General features: G+C 43.9%; 1 protein-coding gene across 19 annotated transcripts in view; it reads right to left on the bottom strand.

Annotated features, from left to right (window-relative positions):
• The window catches only part of LOC309372635 (membrane cofactor protein-like), a 47,541-nt gene that overhangs the window by 4,911 nt on the left and 21,568 nt on the right, over positions 1–21,062 (bottom strand). For 4 of the 19 annotated variants that reach the window (XM_081916419.1, XM_081916420.1, XM_081916418.1 and 1 more), the window contains exons 1-9: positions 19,545–19,713; positions 16,665–16,847; positions 13,571–13,753; positions 6,506–6,697; positions 4,798–4,989; positions 2,752–2,778; positions 1,576–1,642; positions 471–762; positions 249–311 (exon numbers count right to left, since the gene is read on the bottom strand). In XM_081916419.1, coding sequence (XP_081772545.1) covers positions 297–311; positions 471–762; positions 1,576–1,642; positions 2,752–2,778; positions 4,798–4,989; positions 6,506–6,697; positions 13,571–13,753; positions 16,665–16,847; positions 19,545–19,629 — 1,236 coding nt within the window. In that variant the 5' untranslated portion in view covers positions 19,630–19,713 and the 3' untranslated portion in view covers positions 249–296. The other 15 variants (XM_081916424.1, XM_081916425.1, XM_081916426.1 and 12 more) reach the window with 11 other exon arrangements.

Raw genomic sequence — 21,062 nt, forward strand, 5'->3', positions numbered from 1 at the left:
AACATTGTAATTAGTGAATTGTCATACTTCCATATGGGCTTATTTACTGAATGACAATAAAAATATATAACATTAGAAAAAAATGAACAAAAACGATTCTGGTGTTAAAGAAACCAAGTCAGACATTTCACTGATACAATTATAGTTTTATTTTTTAGAATGATTATGGCTATAGAGTCAAAATCTTGCCATTTCAAAATGAGCTACTGCATGATATGCGCCATAAAAATACCCATAGAAACACTTACCTGTAGTGTCAAGGGTCTTATGCTCAGTCCACAAGAGAAAAAGGAGACTCACACAGAGGGTTCCTGTGGGATACAGCACTATGAAATTCCACTTGTACATTTGGTGCAGTGGCCTTTGCTGAGCATCTCAGCAGAGGACTGCCTCTGTCTTTTTACATGTATAGGGGTATTCAGGGTAAAAAGAACAAGAAGAAAAAGAAAGAGAAAATAAGCAGAATCTACCCAGTTGCCTTCACTGATTGGTCCCTCCTCATGCAGAGATGATGTTGGGTTTGCTTCATCTGTTGTTTCCTTGGCTGTATTAATGGGAAGCTTACTAAAACTTACTAGCTTCTCCTGCTGCCTTCCATTTTCTTTCTGGTGTTCTAGCTCAAAGTTTGCCACTGACTCTTCCAAGGTCTCGGGCAACAAAATACCTTCTTTGGTTGCTGCTCTCTTTTGCTCTCTCTCTTGCTCTCTCTTTACCATTAGGCTGCTGGGGAATGGAGACGTCAGGGTAAATCTGATTAAAAATCTTTGGAAAATTAAAAATAAAATAAAATCACATGGTACTGAAATTCTATCACTGCATGTGCCAGCTGAGCTTTCATTCCAGAGAAGGCTCTTTCCTCATTATGCACATTTCAGCTGATTCAGAAATGAAAAGTGCCTGTACATAATATATTAGGTATAGACAGACACATATATAGACAGGATAATCCTTCAGGTACCTTGTCCCATGAAGAACAAGCCTAGAAACAGGCTTGGAGGCACAGGCACTGCAGTTGTTGAAACACTGGTATAATACATAATCCCAGTTAGCAATCCAGCAGGCACATTTTAAATTATCTGAGGTTCTGAATTGCCACCATTTTGCATATCGGGAAGCTACTTTATACAACAGTTTCCCTAAATGTATGCTCTCAGCAAGCTAAATATATGGTTTCACATTTGACAGTGTATGCTGATACAGTATATCAGTAAGATGCTATGTGTTATATGTGGCCCTTAAGAGTTACTATTTAAAAAAAATACATTTTCTTGATTTTCAAATATAGTGAAACAAACCATAATAGAAATAGAAATAATAGAAATAGAAATATATATATCCCCATGTACAAAAAATAGTAGCATTTTACTATTTGAACACCCATATACCCATATCTCAGATCAGCAACCCAGTCAGGTCATTCATAGGAAAAACAAAATTTGCACTGCAGTTCAGATGATACAGCATGGAGTGTTTCCTCTACATGGAGATAATTTCTGTGTAGTTAATGTATAAGGTAGACCTTAGAAATGTAACAGAAACAGGAAAAGGGGAGTTTGATATTAAGAAAAAAATTACCTTTCTTGTGAACAACATTTCCTATGAACCATTTTACTTGCCACGAGTACTACAGGCATTATGCATGCTAAAAAATAAAAAGAACACAAGAAAAACGGCTCATGAAAGTCCAAGAAAACTGATGTACAATTAAAAACAGCCATTTTGGAAATTTTATTCAGTGTTACCTGAGGCATAAAGAACAGTACTACATTATTGAATACTGTTAACAACAATGTGACATTTGGTGATCACTAGACTATTAGTGGCAAAGATTGGTGAGAGGCAGGACTTTTATGTGAATCATCCTACCAATGTTAACTCTAAGAAAAATTAATGGGTCGTTAATTCATCACTCAGCAGATATGCTTGCAGAATACTTACAAATCCAGTCTTCATTGAGCAATTGTTCTAATTTGTTTTTGGAGAAGTTTTGCAAGAATGATCATTTATCCTGATTTGCTTGTGGGGTGATTAAATGTCTTCCCACTAGTCATCCATTCATCACACAGCTACCTTTCAATGCATTTCCCAGTTACTTTTCAAATAATAAAAAGTCTGATTGTTTTTTAAAGTGTATTTGTTGAGCCTTTTAATCCATGTTAACTGCACAAACATACAGTTCCAGTGTGCAGCTGCAGTATTCTGCAAAATCTAGAGTCTAAAGGCACACAACCAGTGATATTTCTCTAGGAAGAGAAGTGCCAGAACTCACCATGAGCACCTTCCTTGTTCTCTTAGAGTGGCCATGGTGCCCACCTGAGAGGTGCCAGGACTGAGTTCTGGTGAGTTCTGGCTGGGAAAAAAGCCCTCCACACAACTTTATTTGTTCCTGGGGTGTGTGTGTAAAATACTAATTTTCTCTCTAAGCAGTTTAAAACTGTAACTCAAAAAGAAACAAAACAAAACCTACAAGTTACCTGCAGGTCTGTGTTTAGATAATGATGACCAAAGATTTGAGCACTGGTGAAAAACTTCTGAAATGTGGAGGACTGTGAACACAGCTGGTGATAGTTAAGCATAGGCTTATATCTCTCTTATAAAATAAACTTTAAAATGCGTATTTCTGGCTGGAGAGTGCCACACTTTCTATTTTGCTATTGTGAAAAAATCTATGAACTGGTATAAAACCTTGGCATGAAAACATTTATAATGAATCTTTTTATTTTCCCCATTCATATTCAATAAATTACATACCAGCTATAAGCAATCTGAGGAAAACACCTAGAAAAGAGGAGAGGAAAGACTAATTATTGACAGGTTACTTATTTAGACTTAGCCACATCAGAAACGAATTATAAAATGAAGTACTGGAGCTCAATATAGATCTCATATCACAAGAGGTGGATTTGAGCACAAGAGCACTCACCCCTCCTGTGGTTTCCAGCATCTGATATTCATTTTTAAAAAATAAATTTCATTAGAGTTTATAAAGAGAAATACAAAACCTGATCTCAAATATCTTTTTTGTCCAACATTAAGATAAAAACATGACAAAAAAGTAAAAAGATAGAGAAATAAGAAAAAATAAATAGAAAATAGTTTTCAATAGGAAATAGAAAAGATAAAGTTCAGAGATTAAAGAACTTCCCATTCTTCATCTGTCCGCTATATATAAACAATAATCACTTCATCTATTCCAATATAACACCAAACAAAACCGCTTTCTATCAACAAACCTTATCTTCAAACCCCCCCCATCCATTATTTATTTTTATTTTTCATGCAAAAAGTCTATGAGAGCTTTCCAGTAATTAGTAAATGTCAACAATGACTTTTATCTGATTAAACATGTCAATTTTGCCATCTCAGCTGGGTCCATTAATTTAGGGTTGCCATATTTCAGAAAGTGACCCAAAAGTTGTTTCTGACGGCCAAATCCCGGCAATCTAGGAAATTCTGGATATATGGCACCCCTAGTTAAATTTTAAAAACCATTCTTCCATTGTTGATAATGATTAATCTTTCCATCTTTGTGCATATAATAGTCTCGCCACCGTAATCATATATTGAAACAAAGTTCCATAGTCCTTTTCTAATTGTGTATCTGTGTCAAAGCAGGAAGAGTTTCAGCCAGCAACTGATGCTCAGAAGTATTGCTGCCGCCAACTGTCGAGGGCAGAGCATAGCCACTGTGGCAACTAGCCATCGGTAGACTTCTCCTCCATGAATTTGTCTAATCCACTTTTAAAGCTATTCAAGTTGGTGGCCATCACTGCCTAGGGGAGTGAATTTCATAGTTTAACTGAACACTGTGTAAAGAAGTATTTTCTATTATCTGTCCTGAATCCTCAAGCATTCAGCCTATGAGTTCTAGGGTTATGAGAGAAATGAGAAAAAACTTCTCTCTATCCAATTTCTCCATGTCAATTTTTATAAAATTCTACCATGTTGTCTCTTACTTGCCTTCACTCTAAATTAAAAAGTCCCAAAATGTTGCAACCTTACTTCATAAGGGAGTCGCTCCTTCCACATGATCATTTTGGTTGCCTTCTTCTGAACCTTTTCCAATTCTACAATATTTTTTGAAGTAAGGTGACTGGAACTGTACACAGTATGCCAAATGTGGTTGCACCAAATATTTCTATGTTGCCATTATGATCCTGGTAGTTTTATTTTCAATTCCTTTCCTAATGCTTCCTAGAATGGAATTAGCATTTTTTCATGGCTGCCACATACTAGGTCCACATCTTCACTGAGCTATCTACTATGACCCCAAGGTCTTGCTCCTAGTCTGTGACCTCCAGTTCAGACCCCATGAGCATATAGGTGAGATTTTTTTTTTGTCCCAGCAGGCATGACTTTATACTTGTTTACATTGAATTGCATTTGCCATTTTACCACCCAGTCGCTCAATTTGAAGAGGTCCTGTTGAAGCTCTTCGCAATCTCTCTTTGTTTTAACAACCCTGAACAAATTAGTATCACCAGCAAACCTGGTCACCTCACTGCTCCGTTGTAATGCTAGACCGTTTATGAAGAAGTTTAAAAGCACTGGTTCCAATACTGGTCCTTGGGAGACTCCGGGTTCTACCTCTCTCACATTATGGTTCCCTCTCTAGAAACCTAATGGATAACCAGTATTGGTTAGCGTGCTGGTGTTGTGAGCCTTATTTCCTTATGCTCAGTTAGTATATATGCATAATTAAAAGTCTTCAGTGACTTTCATTCTAATGAAACCAAACCTGACGTAAGCACTGGCACCCCCAACATCTCTTGGCATTTTCACAAATATTATACTTACTCAGTTTACAAGCTGGAATATTAGGTGACCATTTACTCCCACCAATGTAAGTAATTGTAGATGGCCCGAACAAAGTATACCCAGCATTACATTGAATAGAAATTTCATCTCCAGGGGTATAGTATTGTTTCACCCCTTGGGTTATTCTTCCATTATGGATATAGAATTTAGAAGTGTCTGGTGATGTTTTTGCTGAAAACACAAATAACTATTATAAATGATAAAGCAATGCTTTGTTTCTTTGTACAGTGGTACCTTGGTTCTCAAACTTAATCCATTCTGGAAGTCTGTTCCAAAACCAAAGCGTTCCAAAACAAAAAAAAACATACTTGTGCAACTTGTGCAAGATACATAATGTTCTACACCAAAAGGTTAAAAAAAACCTCTTTGATGTATATAGATTTGGAATATACCAAGGGTTTAAGCATAAGAGTGTATACAAATATCTTCACATTTAATAGGAGAGCTGACCTTAGCCTGTCTTGTTCATGACGTAAAATGATTCAAACAGGATCCACTCTAGCTGGCACCCTCCTCTACGCTCTCTCCCTTCTCACAGATGTATTCAGACTGTTTTCCCAAAATGGTAGCTTTTAGCAGGGGAAGGAAGAAGCTTAATTGTTTCCAAGATGACACCAGCCATAATGGCATGTAGACTTTTGGAGCAGCTACTCCAGAAAACATGCTCATAATACATGGATTTTGCAGATTTTCTCACTACTGCATGAGGCAAAAGTTGCAAGGGTAGCTTTGGATGGTCCCAACATTTTCACCCCTCTAAATTAAAGGTAAAGGACCCCTGTCAGTTAAGTCCAGTCGTGAACGACTCTGGGGTTGCAGCGCTCATCTCGCTTTACTGGCTGAGGGAGCAGACGTTTGTCCACAGACAGTTTTTCACAATTGTGTGGCCAGCATAACTAATCCACTTCTGGCAAAACCAGAGCAGTACACAGAAACATCGTTTACCTTCCCGCCGGAGTGGTACCTATTTATCTACTTGCACTTTGATGTGCTTTCAAACTGCTAGGTTGGCAGGAGCTGGGACCAAGCAACGGGAGCTCACCCCGCCATGGGGATTCGATCTGCCGATCTTCCGATCGGCAAGCCCTAGACTCAGTGCATCCCAAATTTGCTGTCTGAGGCAAGGGACTGAATCTGTTTCATCATCAGAGTGGCCCTCTTGCCTCTTCCTCCTGGGAGGAAGGCCATGTTTGAAAAGCTGAGTGTGACGTGTCTTATTAGAAACTTGGGATAGCCAACTTTAAAGCAATATGATTGCACCTTCTCTTAACTTCACCCAAAAACCTCAACAAGGTAGTTATCTAACAATATACACAGCACTCTGCTTTCCAACATGACCTAAAAAGCCATTGTTCTAGTCCCATTCCAGTCCTGCATTATGAGGAATGAGAGGATTCAGAGACTATAGATATTTGCCCCAATAGGATTATACAAGGGGAAGGGATGTAGCTCACTGCTCAAATCCAAAACGAAATGTTTACTTGATAGCAGACTAGGTACTGCATCACTTAAAATAATTATGCTCGTTTTATCTACTTTTTTTTTTTAAGAACAGCCTCACAAGGCTGTAGATGGGGGTGAAGATTGACCCTCTGTGATTTACAATAATGGGCAACATCTGTCATGGGTATGGAGCAACTGAGGAAGGAACATATTTGTGTGCTTCTCAAACTGGTTCTATACATACCCAAACATAGTGGTATAGAAGGATCCCACTGATTGTAGCCTTGGCATTGCACACTCATCTTTGTGGTTTCATCAATGAAAGAGTAGTTTTGATTGCAGTACACATCAATGACATCTCCAACATTGTATTCAGATAGCAATGGATATACATGTCCTTTGGGCACTACTGGGGCACCACAAATATGTGGAGTAACTGTAACAAGAACAATAAAGCTGCAGAAGATAAAAATTATTGTCTGTATAATATTAGCCTTGCTTTTATAAGTTTGCGGTAAGAGTCAAGTTGTAATCATAATATCATGTATCTGGATTTTTGAGCGTGGTAAGAAGACAAGGCACAAAACACAGTTTACTACTGATTCCTTCATGGCCAAACCAAGTAACCTTGTTCCACATTACACAAGAGAAAACAGATTTGATTTTTCTGAAAATTCTCTTAAGTTTTTTGAGCAGTCACACAGAGCAGACTTATAAAATAACCACTTGATCAGTTGTGGTGATGAGTAAGAAAAGCTCACAGGCAATCAGGTGAAGAAGCGTGATCTTTTCAGACACAAATGAATAACCTACATCTATGTGACCACTGAGGCTACATATACTCTCTTTTAAGGTAGACATTTTAATAGATTCATTTGCAAGGCTGATTTCAGAATGTGCACATACTAGGCATGCACATGGGAAGGTTCCAGAACTTTGAAAGAAGGAAACATTCTCATGTCATCCTCCTTGGCTGTCTAATTCATATTGGCTGGAATTCAAACTGGTGCTAAGGAGTTCACTCTGTCAGCACATTTCTGCTTGCCTGATGAAATTATCTCCCCTCTCCCCACCCCCGTTGCCCCCTGTCCAGGACTCCAACCACTACACACAAAGCCCCAACATTGCCCAGCTTGAACAGCGTCCAGGTAATCAGCAGTGACACCAGCATCAGGAGGGCAGTTCCACTCAGTCGCATTAACTGCTACTGTCTGTAACCTCACTGACTGAACTTGCAGCTTTGTTCAGTGACCTTATCTGGAGTTCAAAGGAGATAACGTAAAAACAATGCAAATATGAAGATTAAAGGTAAATACTGGCTAACAACAGAGAAGATGTAAGGAAAATAGATAGAAGGATAAGAGCTGCTGGCTGAAAGTAGATGTAATGTGGGAGTGAAGATAGCTGACTGCTTCACTACAAGGCAGGAGTGAAAAACTGGTGCTAGGAGCATCCCACTTCCCTGAAACCTTTTCGCTCCTGCCTTGTCCTGGACAAGGGTTATCGCCCAACCCAGTGCCTGAATGATACCAGAAATAAATGTGTTGAATAAATATTTTTGATTTTGGGCTGCCTCTCCTTCTGCATTAGTGCACCATTTTTACAATAGTGTTCTCTGAACTCGGCCAAGATCCCTACATGAGACATGTCAGGGAACTGCCATCTAAAGCGCCGGGGGCGCAAAGGCTCACTGAGGTTGAGAGAGGAGTAGCAGCGGAAGAGGGAACCAGTAGAGGGCGAGCAAGAACTCCAAGGGAAAGTGAGTCGGAGGGATGGCTCAGAGACACTTCCAGCGAAAACAGTGGGGAGGTCTCAGGACCTCCTATAGGGACACCCACACCTCGCCGGAAACTGTCACGCCGAGAGGCCAGACGACGTGTTTCCGTTAAAGAGCTTTTATGTTGGAAAAGATTCCGAAAGCAGCCACTTTCGGATTCTACTAGTGATTGACGCAGCCATGCTGGAGGGGCTCCGTCACAGGCAGAGGTTTGAAAACCTGATCAAACTCTGAGGGACTTGCATTTTACGCACAAGCAGCTCATCGTCCCATCACAGCAATCCGAAAGTCACCGAAAGCCAGCTTGTGCAGGGAGAAGCATCATGAGCAACCCAGCCGGAACCGGAGGAGCAGGAGCAGCTGGAGGGGGTCCAAGCCTGGAAGAAAGGTACAGGGCGTTGGAGATCCAGTTGGCGCTGCAAACGGCGAGGCTTGAGGAGAGGAGGGCTCAGGATGCAGAAAAGGGAAAGGAGAAAACCACCCCGCTCGCCAGAAAGGTACCAGGATTGGTGCAGAAATTCGGGGGGGATCCCAGGAACTATCATGCCTTTAGAACAGAGATGCAATACGCTCTAAACTTGCAGTTTGATGACTTCCCCGACGAGGAATCGCGAGTGGCTTTTGTGATTGGCCATCTCGAATCCGGGGCGAAAGATTGGGTTAGACCCCTGATGGCAGCGAATAATGAGATCCTAAAGGACACGAGGAAGTTTTTTCGTGCCATGGACCTGATGTTTTCCAGCGATATTGAGCAGGGGGTGGTGCGAAGGCAGTTAATGGCTTGCCAGCAAGGAAGCAGATCTGTCCGTGAGTACTGGACTGAATTTACTATGCTGATTCATAAATTGGGGTGGGACCTATCGGCGGAGCCCATCCAAATGCTTTTCGAAGAGGGGCTTTCTTCAACCGTCAAAGATGAGCTTTCCCGGGGGCCAAGGGCGGAGTCTATGGATCAGTTAACCAAATCTGCGCTGTCCATAGGAGCGCGCCAGGAGGCGAGGGCTTTGGAAAAGCGGGAAGGGAAAGGAGACCGTTGGAGGGAGTTCCGCATTCCAGACATTCCAGAGCCACCTTTCCCGCCGGCAGAGCCGATGGAAGTTGGAACAGCGCGGGCGCGCGCAGTTTCAAATCCCAGTGAAGGGCGGAAGAAGGAGGGAAAGAGCGCCAAGAGATGTTATCTCTGCCAACAGCCAGGGCACTTTGCCAGAGTCTGCCCACAAAGAAAGGAATGGCAAGGGATGGCAGGAGCTGTTGGGGGAAAGGAAGAGGAAGTCAAGGAGCAAGTAAAAGCCAACGCCTGGCTGCCACCGTCGGGGCACAGCAGCCAGGCCAAAGAGCAGTGAAAGTGCCCACGCCGGAACCTCCCAGACCCGCTTTAGTGATAGAGGTGTTACTAGAACTGCCAAACGGACACCCACTAAAGATCAAGGCGCTTTTGGATTCAGGCAGCTCCTGTAATTTCATGAGTAAGGAGTTTGCAGCTGAGCATCAGATACAGACCATCCCTTTAAGTAACCCCTTGCAGGTGACTACGATTGACGGCAGAGAGCTGTTGGGGGGAGAAGTTAGCCAACAGACTGTCCCGATGATAATGAGGGTGGCAAGGCACACCGAACAGATAGCGTTTAATGTGGCCATCCTGGGAGGAGCGCCCATCATTTTGGGGATGAGCTGGCTGGCGCTACACGATCCGCTAGTGGGCTGGCATCAGAGGGTGGTCTCCTTTGGGTCAGCGCATTGCCTAGAACACTGCAAGGAGGGGAAGGTTTCGGGAGGAGACAGAGTCACCCTAGCCGGGATGGAAGTAATGGACAAAGGGAAGGTGCCCCCGCAATACGCAGATCTGAGCAACGTATTCAGCGAAAGGGAAGCAGACAAACTGCCACCGCATAGACCCTTTGACTGTCAAATCAACCTACTCCCTGGGGCCCAACTCCCAGTAGGCAAGCTGTACGCCATGTCAGACAGGGAGATGCAGGAGCTGAGGGAGTTCATTGACAAAAACCTGAAGCGAGGTTTCATCAGAGAGTCCCGAGCGGTGGGGGGCAGCCCAGTGTTTTTTGTGGACAAAAAGAACACAGACAAACCGAGACTGGTGTGTGACTTTAGGGCCCTCAATGCAGTGTCGGAGCCCCTGGCTTTCCCTATGCCCCGAATTGATGACATTTTGACCAGAGTAAGGAAGGGAAAGATTTTTACAAAGCTGGACCTGCGGGGGGCGTACAATCTGATACGCATAAGGAAGGGAGATGAATGGAAGACCACCATGTTTACCCCTTTGGGAGCCTTTGAATACCTCGTTATGCCCTTCGGTCTACAAGGGGGCTCCGCGTGTTTTCAAGCTTTTATAAACCACGTTCTGGGACCTTTGCTCTACAAGAATTGTGTGGCCTTTTTAGACGACGTGTTGGTGTATTCGGAAGATGAGGAACAGCATGTGAGGGACGTTCGAGAAGTGTTGGGCAGGCTGCAAGCCAACCAGCTGTGGGTGAAACTGGAGAAGTGCCAGTTTCATACCAAGGAGGTGGAATTCCTGGGGTACCGCTTGTCAGACAAGGGATTGGCCATGGATCCAGGCAAGGTCCAAGCAGTACTGGAATGGAAGACACCGAAGACCAAGAAGGACGTGCAAAGATTCTTGGGGTTTGGGAACTTTTATCGGAAGTTCATCAAGAACTTTGCCCACTTGACGGCGCCCATCACCGACTGCCTCAGCAGCAAGAAGAAATTTGTTTGGACGGTAGAGGCGGATCGAGCCTTTGAAGAACTGAAAAGGGCTTTCGCCTCGGAAGAACAACTTCTGCATGTGGATTTACGAAAACCCATGAGAGTGGAAACCGATGCATCCGACCGGGCGGTAGGGGCGGTCCTTCTTCAACCGGGGAGGAGTGCGTCGGAGTGGAGACCGTGTGCCTTCTTCTCGCGGAAGCTGAATAAATCCGAGAGGAATTACACGGTGTATGACAGGGAACTACTTGCCATTCACGAAGCATTCCGGAGGTGGAGACATTTATTAATTGGGGCACAACACAAGGTGCAAGTGTGCACCGACCACAAGAATTTAGAGTATTGGAGAACAGCTCGAGTGCTCAACCAACGACAAGTGAGATGGGCACAGGAATTCTCCAAATTCAACTTTGAAATTTGTTATGTGCCAGGCCCAGAAAACGTCAGGGCGGACGCGCTCTCACGCAAACCAGAGTATTGGGAAGGGGAGGGGGTGATCGAAGAGAGACATGTCATCCCTGAGGACCGCTGGGTGTGTGGGGCGGCGCTGGTGGGGCAACGAGAACTGGTAGAGGAAACGGAAAATGATGAATATGCCCAGGATAAGCTCAGAGGTCTCAGGGGGGAGGGCGAGAGTCCCGGAGGTTTTGAGGAAAGAAATGGGGCATTGTATTACAAAGGGGCACTGTATATACCCGAAGGTGAATTGAGGGGGAGAGTACTCAAGCAGTTGCATGATAGCCCCACGGCGGGACATTTTGGACAACACAAGACCATGTGGTTGGTTACCAGGGAATTTTGGTGGCCTAAGGTGAGGGAAGATGTAAGGGAGTATGTAAGAGGGTGTGACCAATGTCAGCGAGCCAAAGGGGAAAGAAGGGCGCCGGCAGGGTTATTAGAACCATTACCCACACCAGAACGGCCTTGGGAAGCGATATCAATAGATTTTATGACGGATCTGCCAAAGTCCAAGGGGAAAACAGCCATCATGGTAGTAGTAGACCTGTTAACTAAGATGTGCCACTTTGTAGCATGCTCACATGCAGTCACAGCGGAAGAAACAGCGAAGTTGTTTGTAGAACACATCTTTAGGTTGCACGGGGCTCCCTTGAGGGTGATCTCAGATCGCGGCAAACAATTTACTTCCAGGTTCTGGAGGAAGCTCATGAGCTTGCTGCACGTGGAAGTCAATTTTTCAACTGCCCGGCACCCTGAAACCAACGGGCAGGCGGAAAGAGCAAATGGCATTCTTCAACAATATCTGAGGTGTTATGTCAATGACAGAGAGAACGATTGGGTCGAAAAGTTGGCGTTGGCAGAATTTGCCTACAATAATGCGGAGAATGTGTCCACAGGGATGAGTCCCTTTTTGGCTAATTACGGGTGTCACCCCAGGGCATTTCCAGGGGAAGGAGGGGAGAGATGGAGCGTCCCAGCGGCTGAACATTTTGTAGAAGAGATGGAAGCGATCCATCATCAGCTCCAGCTCAACTTAGAAAGGGCTAAGGCACAATATAAGAAGCAGGCAGACAAGAACAGAAGGGAAGGTGAAACCATAAGGGTGGGGGATCAAGTGTGGTTGTCAACCCAAGGGTTGCCGTTCAAAGGGGGTTGTAAGAAATTGAGGCCCAGAAGATTGGGACCCTTTGAGGTCATTCAGCAGGTCAACCCGGTAGCTTTCAAACTCCGATTACCCAACCACATGAAATTGCACCCAGTGTTCCACAGGTCGTTACTGTCACCATACAGGGGGGGACGTGAAGGGGAGTACGTCAGGGGACCAGCCTTGGAAGAGAGGGAACGCCGCAACCATGTAGCGGAAATCCTCGATTCCAGGTGGAAGGGAAATCAGGTGGAGTATTTGGTGGCGTGGGAAGGGGAACCGGAGTCAGAAAACACCTGGGTAAGTGCAGAGGAAGTCAATGACGAGGTTTTAACAGAAACGTTCCACCAAAGGTTCCCGAGGAAACCTCAGCCGATAGCAAGGTTTAGGAGGGAGTATTTCGGCACCACCGATGAGGAAGAGGAAATGGAAGGGTTCGCGGAGTCGGAGTTGGAAGAGGGAGTGGACTCCGATGACGAAGATTACCGAGAGAGTAGGAACAGCAACAAGTGGAGGGAAGTGTTCGCGACGTCGGAAGATGAGGGAGGTTCTTTCAGGGGTTTTACCTCCTCACCGCCAGTAGGGGAGGAGACGGGAGGGGGTGAAGGGGGCCCTGGAGGGGAGGTGGATGTCAGGGAACTGCCATCTAAAGCGCCGGGGGCGCAAAGGCTCACTGAGGTTGAGAGAGGAGTAGCAGCGGAAGAGGGAACCAGTAGAGGGCGAGCAAGAACTCCAAGGGAAAGTGAGTCGGAGGGATGGCTCAGAGACACTTCCAGCGAAAACAGTGGGGAGGTCTCAGGACCTCCTATAGGGACACCCACACCTCGCCGGAAACTGTCACGCCGAGAGGCCAGACGACGTGTTTCCGTTAAAGAGCTTTTATGTTGGAAAAGATTCCGAAAGCAGCCACTTTCGGATTCTACTAGTGATTGACGCAGCCATGCTGGAGGGGCTCCGTCACAGGCAGAGGTTTGAAAACCTGATCAAACTCTGAGGGACTTGCATTTTACACACAAGCAGCTCATCGTCCCATCACAAGACATAATAGAGAAGAATGTAAATATATACACTTCAGCTTAAAACTCTACATGATACATTATTTACTCTTTTATAACACAGCATTTCTCCCAAGTTTAAACAGCTTCTAATTGTTGAATCATAAAATATAAATGTAAATCTTGTGATTTTTTTCAAAGTCTTACTTTTTTTGCAGGATGGCACTTTAGGGACCCAAGTACCATTCTTCTCACAGAAAATGTAATGATTTCCAATCAAGAAGTATCCAGTTTTACATTCAAATGTAACACTGTTGCCATAAGTATAGGAATCTCTTAATCCACTTAATTCTATTCCATTTTGAACTCGTGGATTTTCACATATAACCACTGAAAGTAAGATTAAAAAGCAAAACTCCTTAAAAAATAGAATCTGTGCATTTCTATTTCCTTAAAGATGGGATATTTTCTGATGAAGCTTATTTTTAAAAATACTCTCCTGTTTTCCTGTTTGAAGAATACTTTTGTAGTGTCTGTGCAGGATTAGTGGTTGTGAAAATTAGTCCATCTCCTGCCAGGGATCCAGATTATTTCCCCCTGTAATTAGCACTTGCACAGCTAAAAAAGTACATATTCCCAGCAATCAAACAGTTATTGATCCTTGCCCATCCTGGCTAATAAAAGCAAGCAGGGAAGGGCTGGGCGATGGGCTCTGTGGGGTGGTGAATGCTTCCCTCTGTGAGAGAACATTCCCAAATCTGCTGAAAGAGGCGGTCATTAAACCGCTTCTTAAAAAACCATCTTTAGACCTGGCCAGTATGGCCAACTATCACCCACTCTCAAATCTTCCATTCTTGGGCAAGGTGATTGAGCGCGTGGTTGCTGAACAACTCCAGGCACACCTGGAGGATGCGGACCATTTGAATCCCTTCCAATCGGGATTCAGGCCTCATCATAGGACTGAAACTGCCTTGGTCGCGCTGGTTGATGATCTCCGGCGAGCTAGGGACAAAGGTGAGAGTTGTTTCCTAGTTCTGCTGGATCTCTCAGTGGCCTTTGATACAATCAACCATAACATCCTTCTGGACCGTCTAGAGGGGCTGGGAGCTGGGGGCACTGTTATACAGTGGTTTCGCTCCTTCCTCCTGGGCCGTGTTCAGAAAGTGGTGGGGGGGGATGAGTGTTCAGACCCCTGGCCCTCACTTGTGGGGTGCCTCAGGGTTCCTTCCTCTACCCCATGCTTTTTAACATCTACAGTATATGAAGCCGCTGGGAGAGATCATCAGGGGGTTTGGACTGGGTGTCCACCAATACGCAGATGATACCGAGCTCTACCTCTCTTTCAAATCAGAACCAGTGAAGGCAGTGAAGGTCCTGTGTGAGTGCCTGGAGGCGGTTGGAGGATGGATGGCGGCTAATGGATTGAAGTTGAATCCTGACAAGACAGAAGTACTGTTTTTGGGGGACAGGGGGCGGGCTGGTGTGGAGGACTCCATGGTCCTGAATAGGGTAACTGTGCCGCTGAAGGACCAGGTGCGCAGCCTGGGAGTCATTCTGGACTCACAGCTGTCCATGGAGGCGCCGGTCAATTCTGTATCCAGGGCAGCTGTCTACCAACTCCACCTGGTATGCAGGCTGAGATTCTACCTGCCTGCGGACTGTCTCGCCAGAGTGGTGCATGCTCTACGTGGGGCTAGAGTGGGGGCTAGACATCTTAAGGCAGCCCTGTTCAGGGAAGTTTTTAATCTGTGATATTTTAGTGTATATTTGGTTTCTATGGAAGCCGCCCAGAGTGGCTGGGGAAACCCAGCCAGATGGGCAGGGTACAAATAATAAATTATTATTATTATTATTATTATTATTATTATTATTATTATTATTATTATTATTAAAACGAGAAATGTCATGTAATTCTGCTTATGTGGTTGTCATTGACACCTAATTAGCTAGCATCTCTTTGAATCAGGAGTAATGAGGGAGATACATTGGTGGGCAGCAGGTGAACAGCAATTCCAATGCCCTATTAAGAATGTGCCTTCTGTTTCCCCCCCACCTCTGGTCTACTTGTATATTTGACAATAAACAAATCATCAATGAAAGAAAAACTGCTATAAAAATGACCTGTGCATTTTGGGGGGGGGTTCCCTCTCCACAGTGCTTTACCATTATTAGCAACAATATCACAAAAAAGAAAGTATCATTGCAATGGTATTGTATCACTATTCCAGTCCTGTTGTGAGATCCACCAAGAATGTCTGGAGGGACTGCACAGGAAATTCATTTTTAAAAATGAACAAGTTAGCAAATAAGTGAAACTATTACCAGACAACATAGAAAAATCCAAAATATATCATGCAACTATTGTTGCTTTAAACACATTAACATTTCTTTCTAAATCATACAAACAATAAAAAACAACACAGCCCCAGACCTTTTATTAAAAGCAGTCAGTTCCCAAAAAGTATTCACCTGCCAAGACAACAAGGAGGGAGCCAGTCTAGTTTCCCTAGAGAAGCAGTTCCGAAGCCTGGGAGCAGCCACCAAGAAGCCCCTCGCCTGCATCCCTACCAAGCATGCCTGTGAGGGTGGCAGGACTGAGAAAGGGCCTCCCCATAAGATCTCAAAACCAAGCATATTTGTATGAGGAAAAATGGTCTTTCAGATAGCTTGGACTTAAGCTGTATAGGGCTTTATATGTCATAATCAGCACTATTAATTCTTCCTGGAAACAGAGCAGTAGCCATGCAGCTGTTGTGACAGGGAGTTGAATGCTCTCTATAACCAACCCTGATCAACAATCTGGCTGCAGCTCTTTGAGCCAGTTGGAAGTTTCTGAGCACTTTTCAAAGACAGCCCCACGTGGAACATGTTTCGGTAATCCAAATGGGATATAACTAAGGTATGTGTCACTGTAGACAAAACAGGCATCTCAAGGAATGGGAGCAACTTACTAGATTCCACAAATAAATTGTGAAATGTTGTGTTCCACACCAAATGGGAACAACCATAATAAAACAGACTCAAAATTGGCAGGGTTGGGTAATGACCAGAAATTGTGATTCTTTAATAGGTTACATGTGGAGTCACGGATTTGGGAACACAGACTACAGAGCTTCAAGAATGAGGCAGTAAACTTCACTCCATATTCTCATTTATTTTCCTAGAATGAATTTCCTGGTTCAGATGTTAATAGGGAATTCTGGCTCATACCAGCCAGGATTGTCACACAGAAGCCTGAAAAATTAGAGTAAGCTTTTTGAAATAACCAGTTTTTAAAAAATAATAATTAAGCAGCACATACATTTACATGGCTCTTCCAACTTTGTCCAGGAACCATCACGACAGTAAGTGACGGTGCTTTTACCAGGCAATCTTACAGCACCATCTTTGCATTGGTATATTACAGCAAAGCCAATAAGTTCTTCATACACCTCAGAAAATGTAAACTTTGGTAAGTCATCCATGTTGCAGGCCTCTCCACACACTTTAAAAAGACAATAGTTAAAAATGTTACAGAAAACCTTGGAACTGATAATGTTATTTACAACTTTGCTATATTTAATATTAAGATTTTTGTCATGTCAACCAACAGAACAAATATGGGCGGGGGGTTATAACTAACAGAAATGAACATGTAACACTTCATAATACCCATATGAAAGTGTTTCAAGATGAGTGCATGAACTACTGTGTATTAGCAGACACCTTCAGTTTAAACCTCAGTCTCCTTGGACCTCTTCCTGTGTGAACTCCAGCAAAACTAGCACTGATGCTCCCTTATACAATACACGTTTTCTTCATTTCAAATGAAGAGTTCCTGCTGGAATGTCCCCCAAAGGAGAAGGGCAAAGCAGTCCTAATAGCGGGGAGGAGGAGACATGTGCTGGTGCTACCAGGTATGTATATCTGCAATGTGGTAAAACAAACAGCAAAGATTTGGCCATGGACAAGTGAGGCACAGCAAACAAGAGAGAGAAAAAGAGAACGTCAAATATTTAAATAAATGAATAGATCATAAATGAAAGCAAAAATAAAACCAAAGTCCGAACACAATAAAACTTTCACAAAGTTTTGAACTGAAATGTATCCCACCAACCTATTACAAATATAAAACATTTCTGTTTCAACCCATATATGTATGCTGGGAAGTCATGACTAATTACTATTTCCAGCCTCAGTGAAACAATGCTAAATAGATGAGCATGCACTTCTCACATATGTTGCTATACACATTTGATGTAGAAACATCACCATTTGTAATGCAGGTCCAAGGCTATAATATCAAAGCAGGGTTCTGTGACCAACAACACAATCCATGTTTACTTTAAAAATAAGCCTCACTCTGTTTCACTGAAACTTAGTCTAATGTTGCTATGCATAGAATTGTAGTCCAAGGGAATGTATGGAATATTAGACTGAAAACTAGAAGCCAGTTACAGCTACATTACATATATCATCCAATCTGAAATTGGATTACTGGACTACTATTGCAAGTATTGGTATTGAGAGGCAATTCATATCATTTCCACAGAACTTATTTTTTGAATGCACTGATAATCAAACAGACGCCAATCAGATTTAAATAAATAATGAAGACATGGATTATTATTTAGTAATATTATTATATGTGGATTGTAGCAATGCTTCACTGACGAACTGGCATTCCAACATCAAAATAAATAAACAGGATACTGTAGCTGTGAATGGATACAAAATGAGCAAGGTTAACAAGTACCTTGACCTTAACAAGGCTAGTAATGGGTATAACACGTCCACTATCTGAAGCGTATGGCTTACAATAACACCTGCTGGATATCACCAGCAAAGAGTATTACTTCACTGTTTTTGAGCTCCCAAAGCTATTTAGATGGCCACTGAGAAACCAGAATTGGAAGGGGACTTTTTGTTGTTGTTGTTGCTTTTCTTACACAAGTTTTGCAATCATGTAAAAGATGGTCAGCTCCATGTTAAAAGCTACAGGGGCGCCTTGCATACTCGTGACCATTGATGTTCATCACATTTCAACACTGCTTGAGCCTGCAAAGTTTTCAGCCAGTCATACTCTTTCTCTTCCAACCAATATGCATACCTGTAACTTCCTGCTGAAACCCCCTGCCACATAGAATCATAGATTGTAGAGTTGGAAGGACCGTGAGGGTCATCTAGTCCAACCCCCTGCACTGCAGGAACCCAACTAGATCATACATGGCAGACAGTTGTCCAACCTCTGCTTAAAAGCCTCCAGTGAAAGAAGGACTCCCTTCCACTGTTGAACAGAAACTTACTCCTGATGTTTAGTCGGAATCTCCTTTCTTGTAACTGGAACCCACTGGGTCGGGTTCTACCCTCTGGATTAGAATAAAACAAGCTTGCTCCATCTTCCATTTGACAGCCCTTTAGATAGTTGGGAGATGGCCAGCAAATTGGCGCGCATCAAAGAAATACTTCTTCGGATTGATCTCTTTGATCTCAGACTCTCCTTGAGCCTCTGCAACACTGTTTGTTATCTCACTCGAGAATTTGGATTAGGTCATCCAAATTGTTGTTTTTTAATATATATATTAATTATATATATGCTTTCGTAGATTTTCACGGGTACAGGAATGCAGGTTTTGGTGTCCTCGGGTGTCTTCCCGTGTAAAAGTTGGGGTGTCTAGGCGACGTTTCGACGAGGTCTCACTCGTCATCTTCAGGCTGGTGCTTTCGGCTTCATATATAATGAGTTAGTGAAGCACCACAGAATAAAGTAGAACAACACCGCTAATGCACTATTATTGTGTCAATCACCCTAAAAGACCCCTCTGAGAGGCACCAAGGTCTTCCCCATGCGTGCTTCCTCGGGAGTAAGAAAGGCCGCCTGTCAGAGAATTGGGCAGCCCAATTGGCTCTGCCGACGGAGGCCGTAGCCTGGGACGCGGCGGGCAACCGCCTCGCGGCTGAGGAGGACGGACACCTCGGCGCCACCTGGCGGGCTGCGGGGGGACATCCGCGTTTACCTCAGGCGCCTGGAAAGACCCGCCCACTCGCGCGCCGCGTTTTGCGAAGCCTCTCTAAGCTGGAGGAGAGAGGGCGGGAAGGCGAGCGGGCGGGAGGGGAAGGGGCAGGTGGCGGGGAGAAAGGAGGCTCAGAGGCCGCTAGAGGCTCCGTCGTCACTCGCCTGGCTTCCTCGTACAGTACTCACCCACCATTCCCTGAGGCAGCAGCAACAGCATCGACATCCCCAAGAGCCGGCGAGTCCGCAGAAGCCCCCACAACAGCCGCAGCATAACGCCCAGCTGAGAAAGCGGCGGCGAAAGCCGAGTACCTCAGCTGCGCATGCGAGGTGGGGGGCGGGGAAGGACGTTGGGAGGGAGGCGCGCGCCGAACGCTGCTCCGCTCGTGCTACCGGCATTTCTGCTTGGCCTTAGAGAGGAACCAGGCTTCCAATTATTGGGTTTTGCCTGGCTCTGGATAAAAATGGAAACAAAGATTCTCACATTGAAGCATCGTTGCGTGTGGGAAACGTGGTTGTCTTGGGGGGGTTGTTGTTTTTTACAGAGTTTTGAAACATTTTAAATAATTCCTTACCAGTGCAAACATAATGCATAATTTTATCGCGTTGTTTGTGGGGCAGGAGGCAAACCTCTCTGGCTAAAAGGCAGCAGGTTATGACAGGACATCCGAAGTAATCCAGTGTTGTTATGCCAATGTTGCTTCTCCCTCGTGTTGTCTTCTTATCCCCGAATAGTAAAATATAATAATTGGACACATTTGCCAGGCTCCATTCATTTTGGTATAGAGGCACTTAGAAACCTTAAGCATTTCAAAATTGAAATTCTATCTCAATTCTGAGATATAATTGAATATCTGTTTTATGAGTGTCTTAAACTAGATTGTTAGGCAGACTGACTATAACTAGAAAAGCAGGCTATACATATTGTGGGAGAGAGGCTGAGGAAGAATAACGTTTACAACCAGCGTAGGTTTATTATGTATATACTAGTTTGTTTTTACAACCATAGCTACACATGTACAACAGGGATTGTTAAAAGTGGTGCCATTTCCCCTACCTATTCTCCTGTGAACTCTTGGGTGTATGCTATGAAATTTGGTTCATTACAGTTGTTTTCTGTGTAACAGTAGAAGCAACAAGAAATAACAGATGAATGAAGCATATGAATGTAGTTCAATAGATGATTCAGCCATGCAGGAGCAAGTTACTATAAAGATAGCCAACATAACCAACCCCTAGGTATGCCCTTGCTGGTACCCCAGAGAGGTTACTTTGGTGCTGCTAACGCAGCAAAAACAATGAGGGAGACATACAGCCACAGCAGGCACTGTAATTCCAATGGTTTGACCTCATCCCTGAAGGCACACTCTTCCATTTTCTCCCAAGACAGACAGATGCCAACCACATGGCCATATTTATCACCATATAGTTGCACCAGGGCCCAAGCCTGCAATGGGACCCAAACTCTGAGCTTTCGCTTAAAAAGAATAAGTAAGTCTCTAGCCCTAACAGGAGGAAAGCTATAAGGCAAAATGTGCAGCAACCCTTCTAAGCCATTTCTTTGAGGTAAACCAGTCTGCACCTGCCTTCCTGCAATGAGTAAAATCACAATGAGCGCTAAGCTAAGTCTGAAATGTGATTGTTGAGTGAGTTATTGGACACTAGGCCGGGGTCATAACAAGCTGCTGTTTTCTCCCCTTTAGTGCT

Source organism: Podarcis melisellensis (assembly GCF_964234715.1).
Source record: "Podarcis melisellensis genome assembly, chromosome: 6".
In the NCBI taxonomy this organism is placed as follows: Eukaryota; Metazoa; Chordata; class Lepidosauria; order Squamata; family Lacertidae; genus Podarcis; species Podarcis melisellensis.